The 20,016-nt window shown below is 36.6% G+C and overlaps 1 protein-coding gene across 1 annotated transcript in view; it reads left to right on the forward strand.

The window, feature by feature from the left end:
* The window catches only part of LOC136039374 (plexin-B-like), a gene marked incomplete in the record, with an annotated part of 235,955 nt that overhangs the window by 204,454 nt on the left and 11,485 nt on the right, over positions 1 to 20,016 (forward strand). Inside the window, 3 exon segments of the mRNA XM_065723049.1 lie at positions 9,459 to 9,515; positions 15,587 to 15,731; positions 19,082 to 19,279. Of these exon segments, the coding sequence (XP_065579121.1) occupies positions 9,459 to 9,515; positions 15,587 to 15,731; positions 19,082 to 19,279 (400 nt within the window).

The raw sequence follows: 20,016 nt of genomic DNA on the forward strand, positions 1-20,016 counted from the left end.
CTGAGAGGGAGGAGGGAGTAAGGTGCTGTTTGCTGGGAGGGTAAAAGAAAACATCACCTCATGTTAGAGAGAAAAAAGAATATTATGTTTTCCAGAAAAAATATTACCTACGCCAAATACCATTATATTAGTTATTAGTCCTGTGAACTATAGGTGACTTATATAAAAAAGGGAATTATGGGGGATATCGTGAGAAATAACGGTTCGTAAGACTGATTCCCAGTGTTGTAGCTTGGATGCTTACTTGTCCTCGGGTGCAATATTTGTAGGGACGCCATTTAGCTTAAATAGTTCTTTTTTCAATCGTTTGAATGCAGAAAGGTAGACAGGATTTCTCCTCAGGATCTCTGTCCTCGCAGGGGACCGCCCAGTTGTTTTTCGGCACCTTTTTCTTAGTCCGTGCACTAGTATCAAACTAATAATGTAAATAATAGACGTCATTATATCACCGTTGCAGTGATAGCTGTAACCTAGTAAAGAGCGAATCGTGGCCCTGAGTTACTGAAAGTTTTAAAACGAGGTTTGTGAAAAAAAAACTGTACAGTGAAAAACAAATGCCATTTAAAACTCATTCAGAAATGGCAACTATTATTTCGGTTAATCGTAATAGCAGAATTTTATCGTGAAAATAAATTTATAGGAATTCCGAAAGAGCTACAAATCCTTGGAAAAGCGTTTATTTAATGGCCCATTTAAAGGCTACTATTACTAGGATATCTACTATTGACATCTACGTTTTTTTTATAAAAATTCTCCTCCATCAAAAATAACCATTGTTGGTGCATTTTTTGATCGGAAAGGCTGTTATGCATAAAAGGGCTATATTTCTCTTTTTTACAGCAATGACTATCCGGTTAATTTAGTCCCTTTGACAAGCAAAAAAAAATGGTATGTTAACTTAGATGCCTCTGCAGAGAAGAGATGGGTTTTACATTACCCTTTTAACCCTCCTCCCTCCTTTCCCCTCTTTCTCTAGAAAAATCCATTTATGCCCCTTCCTTTAAATTTCGGGCCTTTGTGCACCGATGGTAGTTCGCTACGTGGCACGTGTAATCAAGGAAAATTTTTCTAAAGAAGGGGAGGAGCTAGCTGAATTTATACTTGGGTGGTAAAGTTCTAAAAATTGGCTTTTCGCTCGAAGAGTATTATACCTTTTCTAAATATGGCAGAAATCGTGCACCTAGTGGGTTTTGGTGCCCTTCTCTCAGTGGTGCCTATGGTACTTGGCACTACTCTTAGTCATTTTAATTTGTTTCTGCTATGCAGATTTTTTCACTTTTGAACTTAGCAGAGTCACCACACTAACGAAGATAGGGCGAGATGGAGAGTATTAAAAAAAAAAACAAAAAAAAAACAGGCCTTACATCTCACGCAATTAATGTAAACTAAGGCAAAACTAAGTTTAGTGTGGTTTTCCAGTGCAAAAAATATCTAAGTAGCGGTCAAGGGAACGTGAGCTAAATCTTAAAAACCTTATTCTGCATATACGCAAAAATTTACTCTATGGGTGAGATCTAATTTGTCAAACTGTAAAAATCCAGACGAATAATATAAAAATCAAACGGACATTATCCTAAAACAATTTTTATGAGGTTTTTGAAAGGAATCAAACCTTTCCACCCCCCACCACCCGGTGCATGTGCCCGACTGTCACAGATGTCGAGCCGTAATTTCTTGGACTAATGAAAAGAGCGTCTGCCTAAATTAATCTTCAGACGGTAGTATCGTTGTTAATATTATTCCGATCGATTTCTCCTCAGTGCCTAATTAAAGGTTCAGTTTTATAAAATTTAAAATTAACGCCAACAAATGTGACGTTAAAAAATGAGACATTATGAAATCTAGTCAGGTAAATAATTGAATAAAAAAGACAGGTCATTTGCCTGATTTATTGCAGTAATTAACCCATACACCAGGCTTAGGAGCGATAAGAGGGACATCTATTAATCACTTCAGGTTTAACTCCTGTTCTTCTAAACATTGATTAATTCTATACAAACAAGAGACATTTCACTTAAATACCCTTCTTAATAGCGGCTGTCACCTAGTCACGATTTTAAAAACGTAGATATTTTATATCGCAGAGATGTGAAAAATTGGAGAGTTTTATAGTATGGCAAAATAAATTGGTAAGAGGGGAATTCTGAGGAAATCGCAATTTTCTTTTGTAGCTAATGAAGAGTTAAATAACATATATTGCTGCAGATCAAAGGTGCATGGGTGAACGCATAGGGGATGAGGCTTATACTCTTAGAAATAGCATGTGTCAGAGGCCATTGTAAAATGCTTCCTAAAAAAATAATAATAAAAGCCCGTTAGTTTTACTGGTTAATTTGTTATTTAATTTAAAACTCCCTAAGCATAAAAAGGAGACGGATCTGCTTTTTACATGTATATTTCGCTTTCTGCAGCTAACTCAAATGCCCCAGACATAAACTTAGAGCTGGAGTGAGTTGAGGAAACAGAAACATCCTCGATTCACTTCTTTAATGACCCTCCCTGATGTAAAACGCGTATTTTTGGTGCTATGAGATGTAAAACGACGAGCCTTAGTTCTATTTGGAAAAGTAAAAATATGGCGCTCATGCCCTTCTTTCGCCCACTATCCTCCTTCTAGCCCAATTTCAAATTGCTTGTATTTTTGGTTTTCAAAATTAAGATTTACCATTTAATTTTTTGTACCATCACAAAAATTTAGAAATTAACTCTGAACTACTTTTTTCAGCCCCTGATCTTTTTTTTACCTCCTTTCTTCCTCAATGCTGTTTTTCCTGTCAAAACACAAAGCTCTTTTGGTAATAGTTCACTGTGTGTTTTATTTTTTCTGCCACTGATAACAGGTCATTTATTCTTTTTAACATATCTTGCCCGGACTCCTTTTTTCGCCTCTTTTTAGCACCTTGTTAGACTGCTTTCATCGCTTATCTTCGTATAATTGATACTTTAAGTATATAATTAACCATATTATTCCTCTTATTGTATAATTTTCCAGAAGCGTACTTGTTGCTTCGTACAACCACCTTACCAATTTTTTCAATTCTCCTTTAACAAATTACAGTAAGAGCTTGTTACAGCACTAAGCAATGCAAGGCCAACACAACTGCATGATTTTATGTTCTACCCCCCTCTCTTTAAAACTTCATTCATTCCTCCCTCCAATGGACTCCCACATTCTTTAATTTTTTTTTTGTGACCCTTCCTGTTCTATTTGAAGATGCCCTATTTTCCGCTTGGCCCCTGCTGCATTGTTAAAAAGTACAATTTTTGGCAACTTATGTACTTCATCCGTGATGATTGCTTCCGTTTTTCCTTTCAAGATAAATAATCCTTTAAGAAGCAGGTTACCATCTTTTCCCCTACCACTATTCTTTTTGGTTCAATCTTCTCCAATCAAGATTTTTCAAAGGAGTATCCCAGTTGAAGAGATGTATAAAGAGATCCCTAGGGAACTAGTATAATTCTTAGGAAAAATATTGATTCTCCCTTGACTGTTTTCGTCTCTTTCTCCATTTTCATATCCGCTTAGTAAATTGACTTCAATTGTTAGCTCTTGGTAAAGTCTATCTCTATGAAGTTTCTAACGTGTTGGTTTGAAAACTCGCATTCCTATTTAGTAATCAAAACAACACTAAAGTAAAGCCATTGGCTTGCCATGAAACAATGCAAAAAAAAGACAAAAAAAAATCTTCTAGTTATTGTAACAACATCAAACGAAGAGAGAGAGAGAGAGAGAGAGAGAGAGAGAGAGAGAGAGAGAGAGAGAGAGAGAGAGAGAGGAGAGAGAGAGAGAGGGAGAGAGAGAGAGAGAGAAAGAGTGTGAAAGAGAGAGAGAGGGAGGGGTAGGGTTACATGGTATATACTCTAATGGATACGTCATCAAATAATTTAGTTTGCAAATGTACGGCCGTCCGAAGTAAAACTACGTTAAATACTTAAAAGAAAAAGAATTGATTTATTGCAGTTTATATTTACTCCATAATAACACAAGCGGATGGTATACATTGTGCCTTGATCCAAAAATGAAACTGAAACTTGGTTATTCGCATTTCAAACTTGGTTAATCGATGCAGCAACTCCAATAAGCATAAACGGTGAGCTTGCCTCAAAACTTCCAAATAATTGACTCATTGATGTACCGAGCTTAACACTGTCGAAAAGTCTGCGTTTTCAACAAACGGATATTTTTTTTTGTATTTTCGTTAAAAAAATTAAAAAAGACAAATTTTCGAAACGACAAATTTGCCCTCCCCCTGCCCATTGAAAAATACATTTTACTCCCCTCTCCTCTCTATATTCGTATGAATTTATTATACGCATCGGCATTGTAAAGGAAAAGCAATTATCCAGCTTCGTTTATGGCTGCTTGCTGTCCTCGACGTTTTTTTTACTGAGCGTTTTTTTTTTTTTTTTACCCTGGGTAAAAATGCCTAATTTATTCGAAGGATCTGTTTTTATTCCTTTTCTAAGTCATTTTCACGTGCATGATTAGCCATACGTCAGTGTCTAGGTTTGATCAAAATTCTCATTGGTCTAAAGTAACGATGGCTAAAAACTGATGTCTATTTAACCAAGATTGTCTAGCGAACACGGCTTAAAAAATATTCGAATATAGGTAGTCTTTGAACGGAAGGTACCAAAATGTTTTTCTCCTAATTATGGGCGATTTCCCCTGCTTCTCATTATGACATTCTCCCGAAATACAGGCTTTCATGAAAAATATTTGTCTTTTTTTTGTCAGCCCTCAAAATTTGTGAGTAGTTCAAGACAGAGAGATTAGCTTTAATGCGTTTTCTTTGACGTGTAAAGAAGTTTTCTCGTTTTTATTTTTTATGTTTTTTATATGTTTTTTTATTATATATATATATATATATATATATATATATATATATATATATATATATATATATATATATATATATATTTATTTCTCTATTTATTTATTTATTTATTATGCTTGATATAATCCTTTAGTGTTTATTTGCTTATTAATTAGAAGAGTATATGATTATGCCTTTCGTCAGTTTTCAGGTTTTTTATGGAACTTGGTATAAACCAAGTGACATATAGCAATCGCAAATTCTGTCGGTCGATCTGTCGGTCTGTCTGTCGGTCCCGGTTTTGCTACTTTAGGCACTTCCAGGTAAGCTAGGACGATGAAATTTGGCAAGCGTATCAGAGACCGGACCAGATTAAATTAGAAATAGCCGTTTTCCCGATTTGACTAGCTGGGGGGGAGTGGGGGGCCGGTTAATTCGGAAAAAATAGAAAAAATGAAATATTTTTAACTTATGAGCGGGTGATGGGATCTTAATGAAATTTGATGTTTGGAATGATATTGTGTCGCAGAGCTCTTATTTAAAATCCCGACCGGACCTGATGACATTGGGGGGAGTTGGAGGGGGAAAACCTAAAACTTGGAAAACACTTAGAGTGGAGGGATCGGGATGAAACTTGATGGGAAAAATAAGCACAAGTCCCAGATACATAATTGACATAATCGGAACGGATCCGCTGTCTTTGGGGTAGTTGGGGGGGGGGGGGGTAATTCTGAAAAATTAGAAAAATGAGGTATTTTTAATTTACAAACGGGTGATCGGATCTCAATGAAATTTGAAGTTTAGAAGGATATCGTGTCTTAGAGCTCTTATTTTAAATCCCGACCGGATCTGGTGACATTGAGGGGGGGAGTTGGGAGGGGAAACCTAAAACTTGGAAAACACTTAGAGTGGAGGGATCGGGATGAAACTTGGTGGGAATGGGCAAAATAAACACAAGTCCTAGATACATGATTGACATAAACGGAATGGATCTGCTCTCTTTGGGGTAGTTGGGGGGGTGTTATTTCTGAAAGATTAGAAAAAAGACGTATTTTTGACTTACGAACAGGTGATCGGATCTCAATGAAATTTGATATTTAGAAGGATGTCGTGTCTCAGAGCCCTTATTTTAAATCTCGACCGGATCTGATGACATTGGGGGGAGTTGGGAGGGGAAAAACTAAAACCTGGAAAACACTTAGAGTGGAGGGATCGGGATGAAACTTGGCGGGAAAAATAAGCACAAGTCCTAGATACATGATTGACATAACTGGAACGGATCCGCTCTCTTTGGGGTAGTTGGGGAGGGGTTAATTCTGAAAAATTAGAAAAAATGAGGTATTTTTAACTTACGAACGGGTGATCGGATCTCGATGAAATTTGATATTTAGAAGGATATCGTGTCTCAGAGCTCTTATTTTAAATCCTGACCGGATCTGGTGACATTGGGGGAAGTTTGGGGTGGGGGAACCTAAAATCATGGAAAACGCTTAGATTGGAGGGATCGGGATGAAACTTGGTGGGAAAAATAAGCAGAAGTCTTACATACGTGATTTGCATAATTGGAACGGATCCGCTCTATCGGGGGGAGGTTATCCGGAAAAATAACTTACGAAGGAGTGATCGGATCTTCTTGAAACTTCATATTTAGAAGGACCTCGTAACTCAGATCTCTTATTTTAAATCTCAACCGGATCAAGCGTAATTGGCGGGGGTCAGTTGGGGGGACCGGAAATCTTAGAAAATACTTAAAGCGGTGAGATCAGGATGAAATTGGATGGGAAGAATAGAAACCTGTCTTACGTGACTGACAAAACCGGACCGGGTCTGCTCTCTTTGGTGGAATTGGGGGGGGGGTAATTTTGAAAATTGGGATATTTCTAACTTACGAAAGGGTGACCAGATCTTAATAAAATTTGATATTTAGAAGGATTTTGTGCTTTAAAGTTCTAATTTTAAATTCCGACCAAATCCTGTGACATTGGGGGGAGTTGGAGGGGGAAACCGTAATTCTTGGAAAACGTGAAAATTGGGGTATTTTTATCTTACGAATAGATGATCGGATCTTAATGAAATTTGATTTTTAGAAGGAATTCATGTCTCAGAGCTTTTATTTCAAATCCCGACCAGATCTTTTGACATTGGGGGGAGTTGGAGGGGGAAATCTTGGAAAAACACTTGGAGTGGAGGAATCGGGATGAAGCTTGGTGGATAGAATAAACAGATGTCCTTGATACGTGATTGACAGAATCGTACTGGATTCGCTCTCTTTGGAGGAGTTGGGGGGAGGGGTTCAGTGATTTGGCGAATTTGGTGTTTCTGGACGTGCTAGGACGATGGAAATTGGTAGGCGTGTCAGGGAGCTGCACAATTTGACTTGATAAAGTCGTTTTCCCAGATTCGACCATCCGGGGGGCTAAAGGGAGAGGAAAAATTAGAAAAAATTAGGTATTTATAATTTACGATTGGGGGATCGGATCTTATTGAATTTTGATATTTAGAAGGATATCGTGACTCAGAGCTCTTATTTTAAATCCCGACCGGATCTGGTGACATTGAGGGGGGGAGTTGGGAGGGGAAACCTAAAACTTGGAAAACACTTAGAGTGGAGGGATCGGGATGAAACTTGGTGGGAATGGGCAAAATAAACACAAGTCCTAGATACATGATTGACATAAACGGAATGGATCCGCTCTCTTTGGGGTAGTTGGGGGGGGGGGGGGGTGTTATTTCTGAAAGATTAGAAAAAAGACGTATTTTTGACTTACGAACGGGTGATCGGATCTCAATGAAATTTGATATTTAGAAGGATGTCGTGTCTCAGAGCCCTTATTTTAAATCTCGACCGGATCTGGTGACATTGGGGGGAGTTGGGAGGGGAAAAACTAAAACCTGGAAAACACTTAGAGTGGAGGGATCGGGATGAAACTTGGCGGGAAAAATAAGCACAAGTCCTAGATACATGATTGACATAACTGGAACGGATCCGCTCTCTTTGGGGTAGTTGGGGAGGGGTTAATTCTGAAAAATCAGAAATAATGAGGTATTTTTAACTTACGAACGGGTGATCGGATCTCGATGAAATTTGATATTTAGAAGGATATCGTGTCTCAGAGCTCTTATTTTAAATCCTGACCGGATCTGGTGACATTGGGGGAAGTTTGGGGTGGGGGAACCTAAAATCATGGAAAACGCTTAGATTGGAGGGATCGGGATGAAACTTGGTGGGAAAAATAAGCAGAAGTCTTACATACGTGATTTGCATAATTGGAACGGATCCGCTCTATCGGGGGGAGGTTATCCGGAAAAATAACTTACGAAGGAGTGATCGGATCTTCTTGAAACTTCATATTTAGAAGGACCTTGTAACTCAGATCTCTTATTTTAAATCTCAACCGGATCAAGTGTAATTGGCGGGGGGGCAGTTGGGGGGACCGGAAATCTTAGAAAATACTTAAAGCGGTGAGATCAGGATGAAATTGGATGGGAAGAATAGAAACCTGTCTTACGTGACTGACAAAACCGGACCGGGTCTGCTCTCTTTGGTGGAATTGGGGGGGGGGTAATTTTGAAAATTGGGATATTTCTAACTTACGAAAGGGTGACCAGATCTTAATAAAATTTGATATTTAGAAGGATTTTGTGCTTTAAAGTTCTAATTTTAAATTCCGACCAAATCCTGTGACATTGGGGGGAGTTGGAGGGGGAAACCGTAATTCTTGGAAAACGTGAAAATTGGGGTATTTTTATCTTACGAATAGATGATCGGATCTTAATGAAATTTGATTTTTAGAAGGAATTCATGTCTCAGAGCTTTTATTTCAAATCCCGACCAGATCTTTTGACATTGGGGGGAGTTGGAGGGGGAAATCTTGGAAAAACACTTGGACTGGAGGAATCGGGATGAAGCTTGATGGATAGAATAAACAGATGTCCTTGATACGTGATTGACAGAATCGTACTGGATTCGCTCTCTTTGGAGGAGTTGGGGGGAGGGGTTCAGTGATTTGGCGAATTTGGTGTTTCTGGACGTGCTAGGACGATGGAAATTGGTTGGCGTGTCAGGGAGCTGCACAATTTGACTTGATAAAGTCGTTTTCCCAGATTCGACCATCCGGGGGGCTAAAGGGAGAGGAAAAATTAGAAAAAATTAGGTATTTATAACTTACGATTGGGGGATCGGATCTTATTGAATTTTGATATTTAGAAGGATATCGTGACTCAGAGCTCTTATTTTAAATCCTGACCGGCATTAAGGCTCTTATTTTCCTTTTTAAATCAATCTATTGATTCATAGAATTTTGATAGAGCTCATACCATATGATCTCTTGCTTCTTCTCGCCTCGTCACAAGTGCCATATGAGCTCTTAGCTCTTGTCTTCACAGCGAACTACAAAACCGCTACGTAATGCAATTTTTTTTCAAAGAACCCATGTTTAAATAATCTGCAACTGTTGAGTAGGGTGAACCAATAATTTGAAATTTTAGTTTTCATCTGCTTTCAGAAATGAAAGGCAGTAAACATACAGCAAAAAAAAAACACGATAGAAGTAGGAATATTTTTTTTTTCTAGGTGGACTATGTTTCAAAGACTTTATGCTTGACCTATATTGTTTTTTATATCTTTCTCCTTTTTTCCAGACAATTCATCTAGTTCAGGAGGACCATTACGAAAAAATCCCCTATCATACATACCAGGTAAGTTGTCTTTACTTTTCACTAATCATTTTCTTGATTGCTACCACATATTGTCCCTCTTTTTAGGTTATTAGTTTTCAATTAAAAGATATTATTATTTCTATTATATATTACAGGCTTTTTTCTTGTTGTTTTATTTAATTTTTACTACTTATTTTATATATTTGTATCTCATCGTTAACATATCTTTTGCCCAAAACAAATGGATGTTTTGCATACTTTTTCTGAAAATCAGCTAGGGTTCTCTATAAATCTAAGGGTTCTCTATCGCACATTTCATCAACTCTTCCTTTCCAGATGCCTATTTACTTCATTAGAGGCAAGGGGATAAGGCAGGATTGGGATCCAAAGGTTTACGAAGCATAATTTTATGCGTTATATAGGCTACCAAAATGGAACCACTCTGTTCTTCAAGGAACTATGCCTCTAGAAATAAAACCAACTTTCTGAAAAACAGGGTTTTATGAAAATACATGATACGCCCTTTGGCTTAGAGACAACGATTTATCTGTTCTTGTATGCCTTATAAGAAAATATAGGGCTTGAAGAGATATTGTAAAGCCTTTGGAATTGGTTTCTTGATTAAAACAAAAATGTGTCGTTGCAACCGAATGCTATCAGACAGTTCGTGGTAACGAACTGTAGTAAGGAGCGACCCGGCTCAATAGTAACCGAAACTCTAAAAAAACGGGATTTTGAAACCAATAGTTAAAAATTGCATTTTAATGCCGATTTTAAATATATAAGTTTCATAAAGTCTAATCATAACAAAAGTTACGAGCCTGAGAAAATTTGTCTTATTTTCGAAAAAAGGGGATAACACAACCTAACAGTCATAGAATCTTAACGAAAATCACACCATCAGATTCAGTATATCAGAGAACCCTACTGTAGAAGTTTCAAGCTCCTATCTACAAAGATGTGGAATTTTGTAATTTTGCCAAAAGACATATCACGGATGTGTGTTTATTTGTTTCCTTTTTGTTTTTGTTTTTTTTTTTTGTTTTTTTCAGAGGTGATCGTATCGACCCAGTGGTCCTAGAATGTCACGAGAGGGCTCACTATAACGGAACTTAAAAGTTCTAGGGCCCTTTTTAAGTGACCAACAAATTAGAGGGCACCTAGGCCTCCTCCCACGCTCATTTTATTCCGAAAGTCACTGGATAAATTTTTTTAGATAGCCGTTTTGTTCAGCATAGTCAATAAACCTAATAACTATGTCTTTGGGGACGACTTAATCCCCCATAGTCCCGGGGGGAGGGGCTGCAAGTTCCAACTTTGACTATTGTTTACATATAGTAATGGTTGTTGGGAAGTGTGCATACGTTTTCAGGAGGACTTTTTCGCGTTGGGGTGGGTATGGGTTGCGGGTAGGGGTTGTTTTGGGAGGATCTTTCCATGGAGGAATTTATCATGAGGGAAGAGACTTTCCATGAAGGGAGCGGAGGATTTTCTTGCATTATTTAAAAAAATTAGAAAATAAATAAAAAAAGTTTTTTTTCAACTGGAAGTAAGGAGCAGCATTAAAACTTAAAACGAAGAGAAAACATTACGTAAATAACGTAGTTCGTCTCCTCCACAATACCTTGCTCTTTACGTTAAAGTATTTTTAGTAATTTCAACTATTTATTATACGGCCTTGTGTGATTTCGGGGGTCATTCTTAAAGAATTGGACCAAAATTCAAGCTTTAGTGTAAAGAGCGATGTATTGACGAGGGGGCGAACCCCCTCATATAGGTAATAAAAATATACAAACATAGAAGTTCGTTACGTAACTTAATTCGTAAGTTACGTATATTTATTAATATCAAAAACGTTTGTAAAAAAATAATAAGTTCTAATTGCATTTTTAAGTAACAAAAAATTGGAGGGCAACTAGGCCCTCCAATTTTAATTATTCATGTGCGGTGAACCAAAATCAAAACATTTATTAATTCAAAAACGTTCAGAAATTAAATGATAAACAAAGAGTTTGACTCTTTGTCACTGTTCTACTTTTTAAAACAATAAAAAACTTAAGCGCAAAGAGCGAGGCGTTGAGGAGGGGACAACCCCTTTCATATACGGAATAATTTCTGTTCATTTAAAGTTTTAATGTCGCTCCTTACTTGCAGTTAAAAAAAACTTGTTTTGGTTTTTATTTAATTTCACAGTAGAAGTGGGATAGGTCACTGTTAGTCCCATGCTTTGTAATTTATTCTATTCTGCTAAGGATAAACCATAACCTAACTATTTTCAGGCACGTAAACATGTTTTTTTTTGGGGGGGGAAGCGGTACAAATACAAAAAGTGCGAAAAACGAACAAATTTCGTTACAACTTACACATAGAAAAATACAAAAGTTACAGGCATAGTTGTATGAACCTATACAAAATAGAAAAATGAAAAAAAAAAGGACACATTACGGAACAACTTGTACATAGAAAAATACAAAAGTTGCAGGCATAGTTTAAGAACTTACTTGTTTGGAGGGGGGATACGGGCACGGAGGCCGCCGTGACCAGCAAACTTATCTATTCCTTAATTCATGTTTTCCTTGTTCAATTTGCTTTTCCTTTTTTCTTGCTTCATCCAATTTATGCTTCCTGAGTTGAAAAATAGGTTTTTTTTTAATACATAAAGGTTAATTATTAAAAATTTTCACAAAATCACATAGCAAAATCTATAAAAGTCTTATTAAAAATTCCACGCATGTTTGCTAGTTCTTACTTTTTTCTGTTGTAAAAAGCAAATAAACACAACTTCGGTTCATTCAAACTTTCTTAAAAAATGGGAATCCCATCATTTTCTAACTTTTTAATTGAGAGATACCTCTCGCCGAGTCATAATTTTCCCCTTTGAAAAAAGTGTTCTTTAAGACAAATCTTGGAACTTGGTTTAACTTTATAAGCTTTGTTTTATTTTCACCACGTTTTTTGTGGAGTTTTCCAGCTTAATTTTTTAACAAAAACAACTTATTTGACAACTCCATTATATGTCTGACTTAAAATGGAGGAAGAAAATATTAGGTATGATGTGGACGGAGGTCGAAAGGTTGATTGAGAAAAGGTCGCATAGGATGGATTCAATACTTGGTTTGTGTACATTTTTGTTACGTTTTTACGAAACCGACAAATGCTTCGGGGCGGGGATTTCAAAACCCCTATCCCCCTCCTTGGATACGGCTGTGGTTGAGAGGCTACAATTAAGTGTAAATGAATAGTTTGAAATGACAATTATATTTCTATAAGAGAGTAATCTAGTAACCTAGAATTGCTTTTATACTCTGAACAGCAAAAGACCTAGTCGGTTCAAGGGGTTCGCCTTCCGCTAGTGTGTTTTACTTCCTGATTTTGATCAGATACCACAAATTTGGGTTGAATTTTCTATATATATATATATATATATATATATATATATATATATATATATATATATATATATATATATATATATATATATATATATATATATATATAAGTTTTCTGTGTGTGTGTGTGTCTGTCGAGTGACGTCATGTTTGTGTGTCGACTGACGTCATGTTTGTCGACTGACGTCATTATAAGGATTGAGCTGTATGCGCCATGAAGTTGTTTGTCGACTGACTGATGAAATTGATGAAATTATACACCGGGACACAAATGACGACCGGGACACAGGGAATATAAATGACGACCGGGAACCTCAAAGAGAAATTACAGACTGGGACATCCGGACACAAATCACGACCGGGACACAGGGAATATAAATGACGACCGGGACACAGGAATACAACTACAACGGGGACGCCGGGGGCACAGGCGGGTATATAAATGACGACCGGGACACAGGGATTGTTCGAATAGAAATTACAGACCGGGGCATCGGGACACAAATGAAGACCGGGACACAGGGAATATAAATGACGACCGGGACACTCAAAGAGAAATTACAAACTGGGACACCGGGACACAAATGACGACCGGGATACAGGGAATATAAATGACGACGAGAACACAGGGGCACATCATTAGAATAATGAGGTATAGATCTGAATACGGATTGTTTTTCCCATGGACAATTATATGTTGCATGTTCAAGAGTCAGTAAACCTGACAATCTATTTATATGACACAGGGACACAACTACAATGGCGCGTAACTAATATGGCGCGTAACGACTTACGCGCGCGGGGGGGCTTGGAGGGGGCGTGAAGCGCCCCACCAACTAGGTGTTGGGGTGGCGCGAAGCGATTGAGCTGTATGTCGTCATGAAGTTGTTTGTCGACTGACGTCATGTTTGTCGACTGACGAAATTACAGACCGGGACACCGGGACACAAATGACGACTGGGACACCGGGACACAGGGAATATAAATGACGACCGGGACACTCAAAGAGAAATTACAGACTGGGACACCGGGACACAAATAACGACCGGGACATATAAATGACGACCGGGACACTCAAAGATGAATTACAGACCGGGACATCGGGACACAAATGACGACCCGGACACCGGGACACAGGGAATAGAAATGACGACCGGGACGCTCACAGAGAAATTACAGACTGGGACACTGGGACACAAATGACGACCGAGATACTGGGAATATAAATGACGACAGGGACACAACTACAACGGGAACGCCGGGGGCACAGGGGGATGTATAAATGATGACGGGGACACAGGGAATGTTCGATTAGCAATCACCATCAACAAAGCTCAAGGGCAAACATTAGAATAATGAGGTATAGATCTGAATACGGATTGTTTTTCCCATGCACAATTTTATGTTGCATGTTCAAGAGTCGGTAAACCTGACAGTCTATTTACATGCACAGACAATGGGACATCGAAGAATGTTGTATATTCGCAAGTTTTACGTAGTTAAAAATGTATATATATATATATATATATATATATATATATATATATATATATATATATATATATATATATATATATATATATATATATATATATATATATATATATATATATATATATATATATATATATATATATATATATATATATATATATATCTATATTCACAGGTGGGACACAGGGACACAACTACAATGGCGCGTAACGACTTACGTGCCCGGGGGGCTTGGGGGGCGCGAAGCGACAGCAAAATCTGAAGAGTAGATTATACCAAAATTGAAAGGAATTATAGAGAAAATCTTAAAAATAACGAAATTGCTCGTATGATCTGCGCCCCTGTGTAGGCACATTATTACAATATTGACTGTCGGATATTTCGGATTGATTGTTGTCTTGTATAATAGTTTCTATTTTTTTTTTTTTTTGAAACGATAGCTATTAGAATCTCAAGACATCAAACTTATTTCCCCCTCCAATCCTGTTGACACTTTTCTGGCTTTCATTTTCCCTCAACCTCATTTCCGCCTTCTCTTTGACCTGGCTTTTCGTTCTTGTTCCTAGTAATTACTTGGCAAATCCCCTAAAGTACAAATCTTTCACTGATTGGATAATTATCACAGGCACTGGAAATTGCTTTGGTCCAAATAAAAAAAGGCTAAGACGCCTGCTAATTCACAAAGATCATTTCTTATAATTCTTACTTAATTTTTTTTTTTTTATTTGGCAATAATTATATTATGCTATTCTATTCAAGGATATAGCGATAATCCATTAAAAAAAATAAAAATTACAAAATTGTATTTCAGCAGGGCCCTGATAAAAGTAGCAAAAGAAGAATAGTTACAGGGCTGTTTTCTTGTGACGGTATGCATATGCAGGAGGGGAAAAAACTATTTAGAAAATTCGTTTTAGTGGTTTATTCCGGCTGCTTAAGGTTAATATTTGATAGCTTTGCATATCCCGGAGTAGGAGGAAGTACCTTCTTAAGATCGTGGTAAATCTTTTGTTCAAGAAGTTTTTTTTTACAAAATTGCAGAATTCTAAGTCATGTGAAAAATAAAATATGCAATCAGCTCAAGTGATAATGTTAATTCTGCAAAAAAACTCAAAAGATTAATAATAAAAAAAAAATAAAAAAAAACAATAACATTCTAGTGTAAATTTTAAGGTTCAAACAGTACTTTAAACTGAAGTTTTAATAATAAAAAAATTGTCTTCTCAGCCGATTAATGAAGAAATAGAAGATAAGATTCAATGCAAAGTCCTGGACTGTGACACAATTACGCAAGTCAAATCCAAGATACTTGATGCATTATACAGAAATACACCTTTTTCGCTGCGACCTACTGTCCACGAAGTTGATCTAGGTAAGTTTTTATACTTTAATATGTGCTTACCAGCGCAGAGAAGTAAAGTAGTCAACTCTTCAGAGTATTCTTAAGAACATTTGTAAAAGAATGAAAAAGGGTAAAATTTTGAGTCTAAAAACACGGTTTTTATAGCATTTCGATCATTTGGTCTCAGAAATATTCCGATTTTATCTGAAAATGAAGAATGTATTCAAGAAGATGTAAAAATAAAGTTATGACGCTTCAAGACCGTATTCATTGTTCAAATACACTTGAAAAAATAAACCTTTTATAATAATTATTCTATGCCATTTTTCCTGGAAGAAGGGGGCGGAGGGGTATTGCCAACTATGACAGGAATTTTTTATGGACATATGAAACTTAGTGTACATTTAAGCTATGTACTGCGCCATAAAGACTTATAAGCTGGGTTGCCAGCTCTATTAATTTATCACTATTTCTAGTGATTTTTTGTATTGTCTAAAAAAAACACTAAATCAGCGCATAAATCACTAGATTATTGAAGAAAGTAATTAAATCAACAAAAAATCACTAAAACCCAGTCATTGTTTTCTCACCGGGTGGTAAATATAGCTACAAGTAATGAAAAAGTGGAGCTAGGATGCCCTCATACGAACAATTATTGTTCAGAAAAAGGCAAGTGCATAGGCAAGTGCATGGTTTCAATGAATATTCTTGTTGAAAGTTGCTTATCGCCATATCCCGAAATAACTGTTTAATTTTTTTATAGTACCCTTTTGCCATTTCTAAGAGCTTTTTCATTTTTCTATTCATTTTTCTATGCTAGAAGTAAAACGAGAAGAAAAATAGACATTGAAAAAAAATAACTCTAGCCCGTCCTATTGTTGTCATGGTAGTGAAAAATTAATAACTCGTAACTATCTACAGCGATCTAAGGCTGAAAGCTGGAATTTTAGGAATGGGAAATAATGGAGCTCCATGACAGGACTATGGAGGTAATTAACTCAAGATGCCTACTTTTATAAACTAGTAATTTCTCCTCCGAATCCTTGAATTTTCGTAGGTACAATTCTAACTTCAGAAATTCTTGGCGCTATCCTAACCAATTGTTTTTTTCGCATCTACTACTACTACTACTACTAATAACTCACTGCAGCACCAAGCCGCCTGAGGCTAACACAGCTACGCGCGCTCCTCCTACAACCTAATCTATTCAAGGCCTCCCTCTTTACACCTTCCCAGGAAGTTCCCATTTCCTTTTGAATGTAATTCTCCACTTCTGCTTGAACACATCTGCTTTGATGGAGTTCCTCAGGGCGACGGTTCCAAGTGGATGTGTAGAACCGAGCAGAGTTGTTATTCAAATACACGTTTTCTCAGACATCTCCTCCTCCAGGAAATCAAAGCGATACGTGGGTCTTATTGACTTCGTAAATTGCAATAATACTGTGAAGAATACGCTTGGCCTTTATGCTTCAGCTACCCGTTGTATCGTACAATCGTAAAATTAGTTTTGGACATTTACCAATTCATAAAGTAGGAATATATGCCCATAATTATTCAACTCTAGAAATTTTAAATACACTTTTTCTAAGAGATCTCCTCCTCCAGGTAATCAAAGCCATGCGTGGATCTTATTGACTCTGTAAATTGTAACAATGCTCTGAAGAATACGCTTGGCCTTTATGCTTTAGCTACCCGTCGTGTCATACAATCGTCAAATTAATTTTGGACATTTACCAATTTATAAAGTAGGAATATATGCCCATAATTATTCAACTCTAGAAATTTGTTTTGTTCTACAATTGAAGTAAATTGTATATCAGTCAAAGTTCCTTTTTTCCAGCTTTTCCCTTATTTAAGCTTTACGAAAAGATAATTTTCCAGCTCCATTTTCTTTAATACGCTTTGGGGACCTGGAAACACCTAGTCATGAAATTATGGAAATTTTGCTATGGAAAAAGTGGATAAAGGAGGAAACGACTTCCATCCTGGGAATTATTCGCATCCCCAGGATCCTGTTTTGCGTAAAATATTCAAAGCTATCTAGCTTAGATGACTTACTTTATGACGTATTAATTGAATTTTTATGAAGCATGGCAATTTAATGGCAATTTAAGGCTGCCAATACCGAAACACAAACCAGTTCAAAGTTCTTGACCTTAATAAAGCCATAAGCAAGTAAATTCATCTTCTTTAAACTTGGGGAGGGGGAAGGAAGGGTCTACCGTTTGTAGAGGTCTGCATTCCATGCTGTGTAAAACACAAACAAATGTGTTAAAAATGTATCAAAATTTGCTCCAACGACTTTAAAGTTTTCAACAATACTTTGTTTGAAGTTCCTTCGGTGATTTTCCTTTTAAAATCCCTTATCCCTGTCCCTTTTTGTGCTAAGCACTAATTACTTTCGCATCAAAGAAACTTTTCAAGTTTCTTTTTGGAGATTTTCTTTGATATTTTTCTAATGGGAGAGAAAAGCTCCAGAAAAAAGAAAAAAAAACTGTCGATTAAAGCAGAATTTAATGGAGAAAAAGTGCAAAATGTGCACTATCTAAATATGGCTAGTCATCGTTTCTGAAACGTCAAAGGGGAACGTTTAAAGAGTTTTAAAAATGGGGGAATTGGGTCTGACGAGATGCGCTAATTCTTGAAAATGTAGGGGATGAGCATGGATCTTTATTCAACTTTCTAATGAAGATACAAAAAACTTTTACAGAATCTGAGGAGGGGGTGCGTTTTTTTATTTTCCTACTGAATACTAAAAAAGGGTAGTTTTTAAAATTTAGATGAGAGAATTAACCCACTCCCCTACCCCCAATTGACGCCTCTGGGTCTCGCCTCTTGTTTTTTCTCTGGGTCTGGATCTCCCCAGTTCATTTTTCTTACTGTGGAAGAAAGTGTTTGATAATGTTCTGTTTCTTTAAATCAGCCATCTGGAGCTAGTTTCCATATGTTGTTTTATCGTCTTTACTGGGCAGTAAACAGATTCTGAGAGATTTTCTAGTAAAGATTTTTAAATTAGGTATTTTTTGTATGTATTCTTTTTTTATGATTTACAAAAAATTATGGAGCTGCATTTGTAATGTATACTTCTCCTTTCCCCTCTTTTTCTGACAGTCTTCCACAGTTTTTACACAAAATAAACAAATATACAGTTTCTAATAGCTCTCTCTCTCCAATCCTTTCTGTCTCTCCCTCCTCTCATTTTTATCTTTGTCTTTTGATTATTGAAGAAATGTTTGTGCCACAAAGGGATGCCACAAAAGGAGTTATCTGACAATTTTACTCTGCAAAAAATATGTCTGAAAAAAAAGTTGATTGTTCTTTCGATTTTTACAAGGATGTGGCGTTTTTTTATGTCTCATTCCGTATATTGTTATTTATAGAATATAGACCAGCTCGAACCAGTCCGGTTATATTAAATGATGAAGATGGCACGAGCATCGTTGTTGGTGGATGGAAACGTTTGAATACTTTAGCACATTATGGGATTCAGGATACGGCCATTATGGCACTTGTCCCGAGGCGTGCAACGTACAATAATACAATTCCAAATGGACAGTGTCGTCATATGTATAGAACATGTGAGTTTATTGTTACTTTTATTTCTGTATGTGATTAACGGTGAAACACAGGGTATCCGACCTAGAAAGGGGTTAAGCTAAGTCGGAAGCAGATTCTTGGGCTTTAGAAAAAGCATTTTTTAAATTTGTTTTCGATGGTAATGTTAGGAGCAAAGCTTGTTAATGAGGTGCCAAAATGAATTCTTCATAACGGGTTCGAGCCCACTCAGTAGTTTTATCATTGAGGGTATTTGTTGGCTTGGCGGCGACATTCTATTGAAGACCAACCATAACCTCAGAAGAAGCCTCTGGAATAGTTTGCATGGAGGTAAAAGAAATGATAAAATTCTTGAATTAGGCTGAGATGAGGCAAGTTTTTATTTTTACAACGATGTGCATTATATTGGCGAATAGTATAGTACAACAGTTAAATAATACGCTTTAAATGGATTACTATAATGCATTAAATATAGAAAATAGTGCATTACACATCACTAAAATTAATACTACTGAATAGTATTTTCTAATAAAACGTTTTAACTAGTATTATTTTTAGCAGCGTATGCGATAAATTAGCATATCATAGCCTACAATAAAATAGGTCTGTATACAGAAATTCAAAAGATTATGAACAGAGATTGATGATAAAATGGAATTTTCAATGTTCACCGTCTACAAACAGCTTCAAAAACGTTTTAATTAGTACTATTTTTAGCAGCGTATGCGATTAATTAGCATATCATAGCCTACAATAAAAT

This window comes from Artemia franciscana, chromosome 19 (genome assembly GCF_032884065.1).
Source record: "Artemia franciscana chromosome 19, ASM3288406v1, whole genome shotgun sequence".
In the NCBI taxonomy this organism is placed as follows: domain Eukaryota; kingdom Metazoa; phylum Arthropoda; class Branchiopoda; order Anostraca; family Artemiidae; genus Artemia; species Artemia franciscana.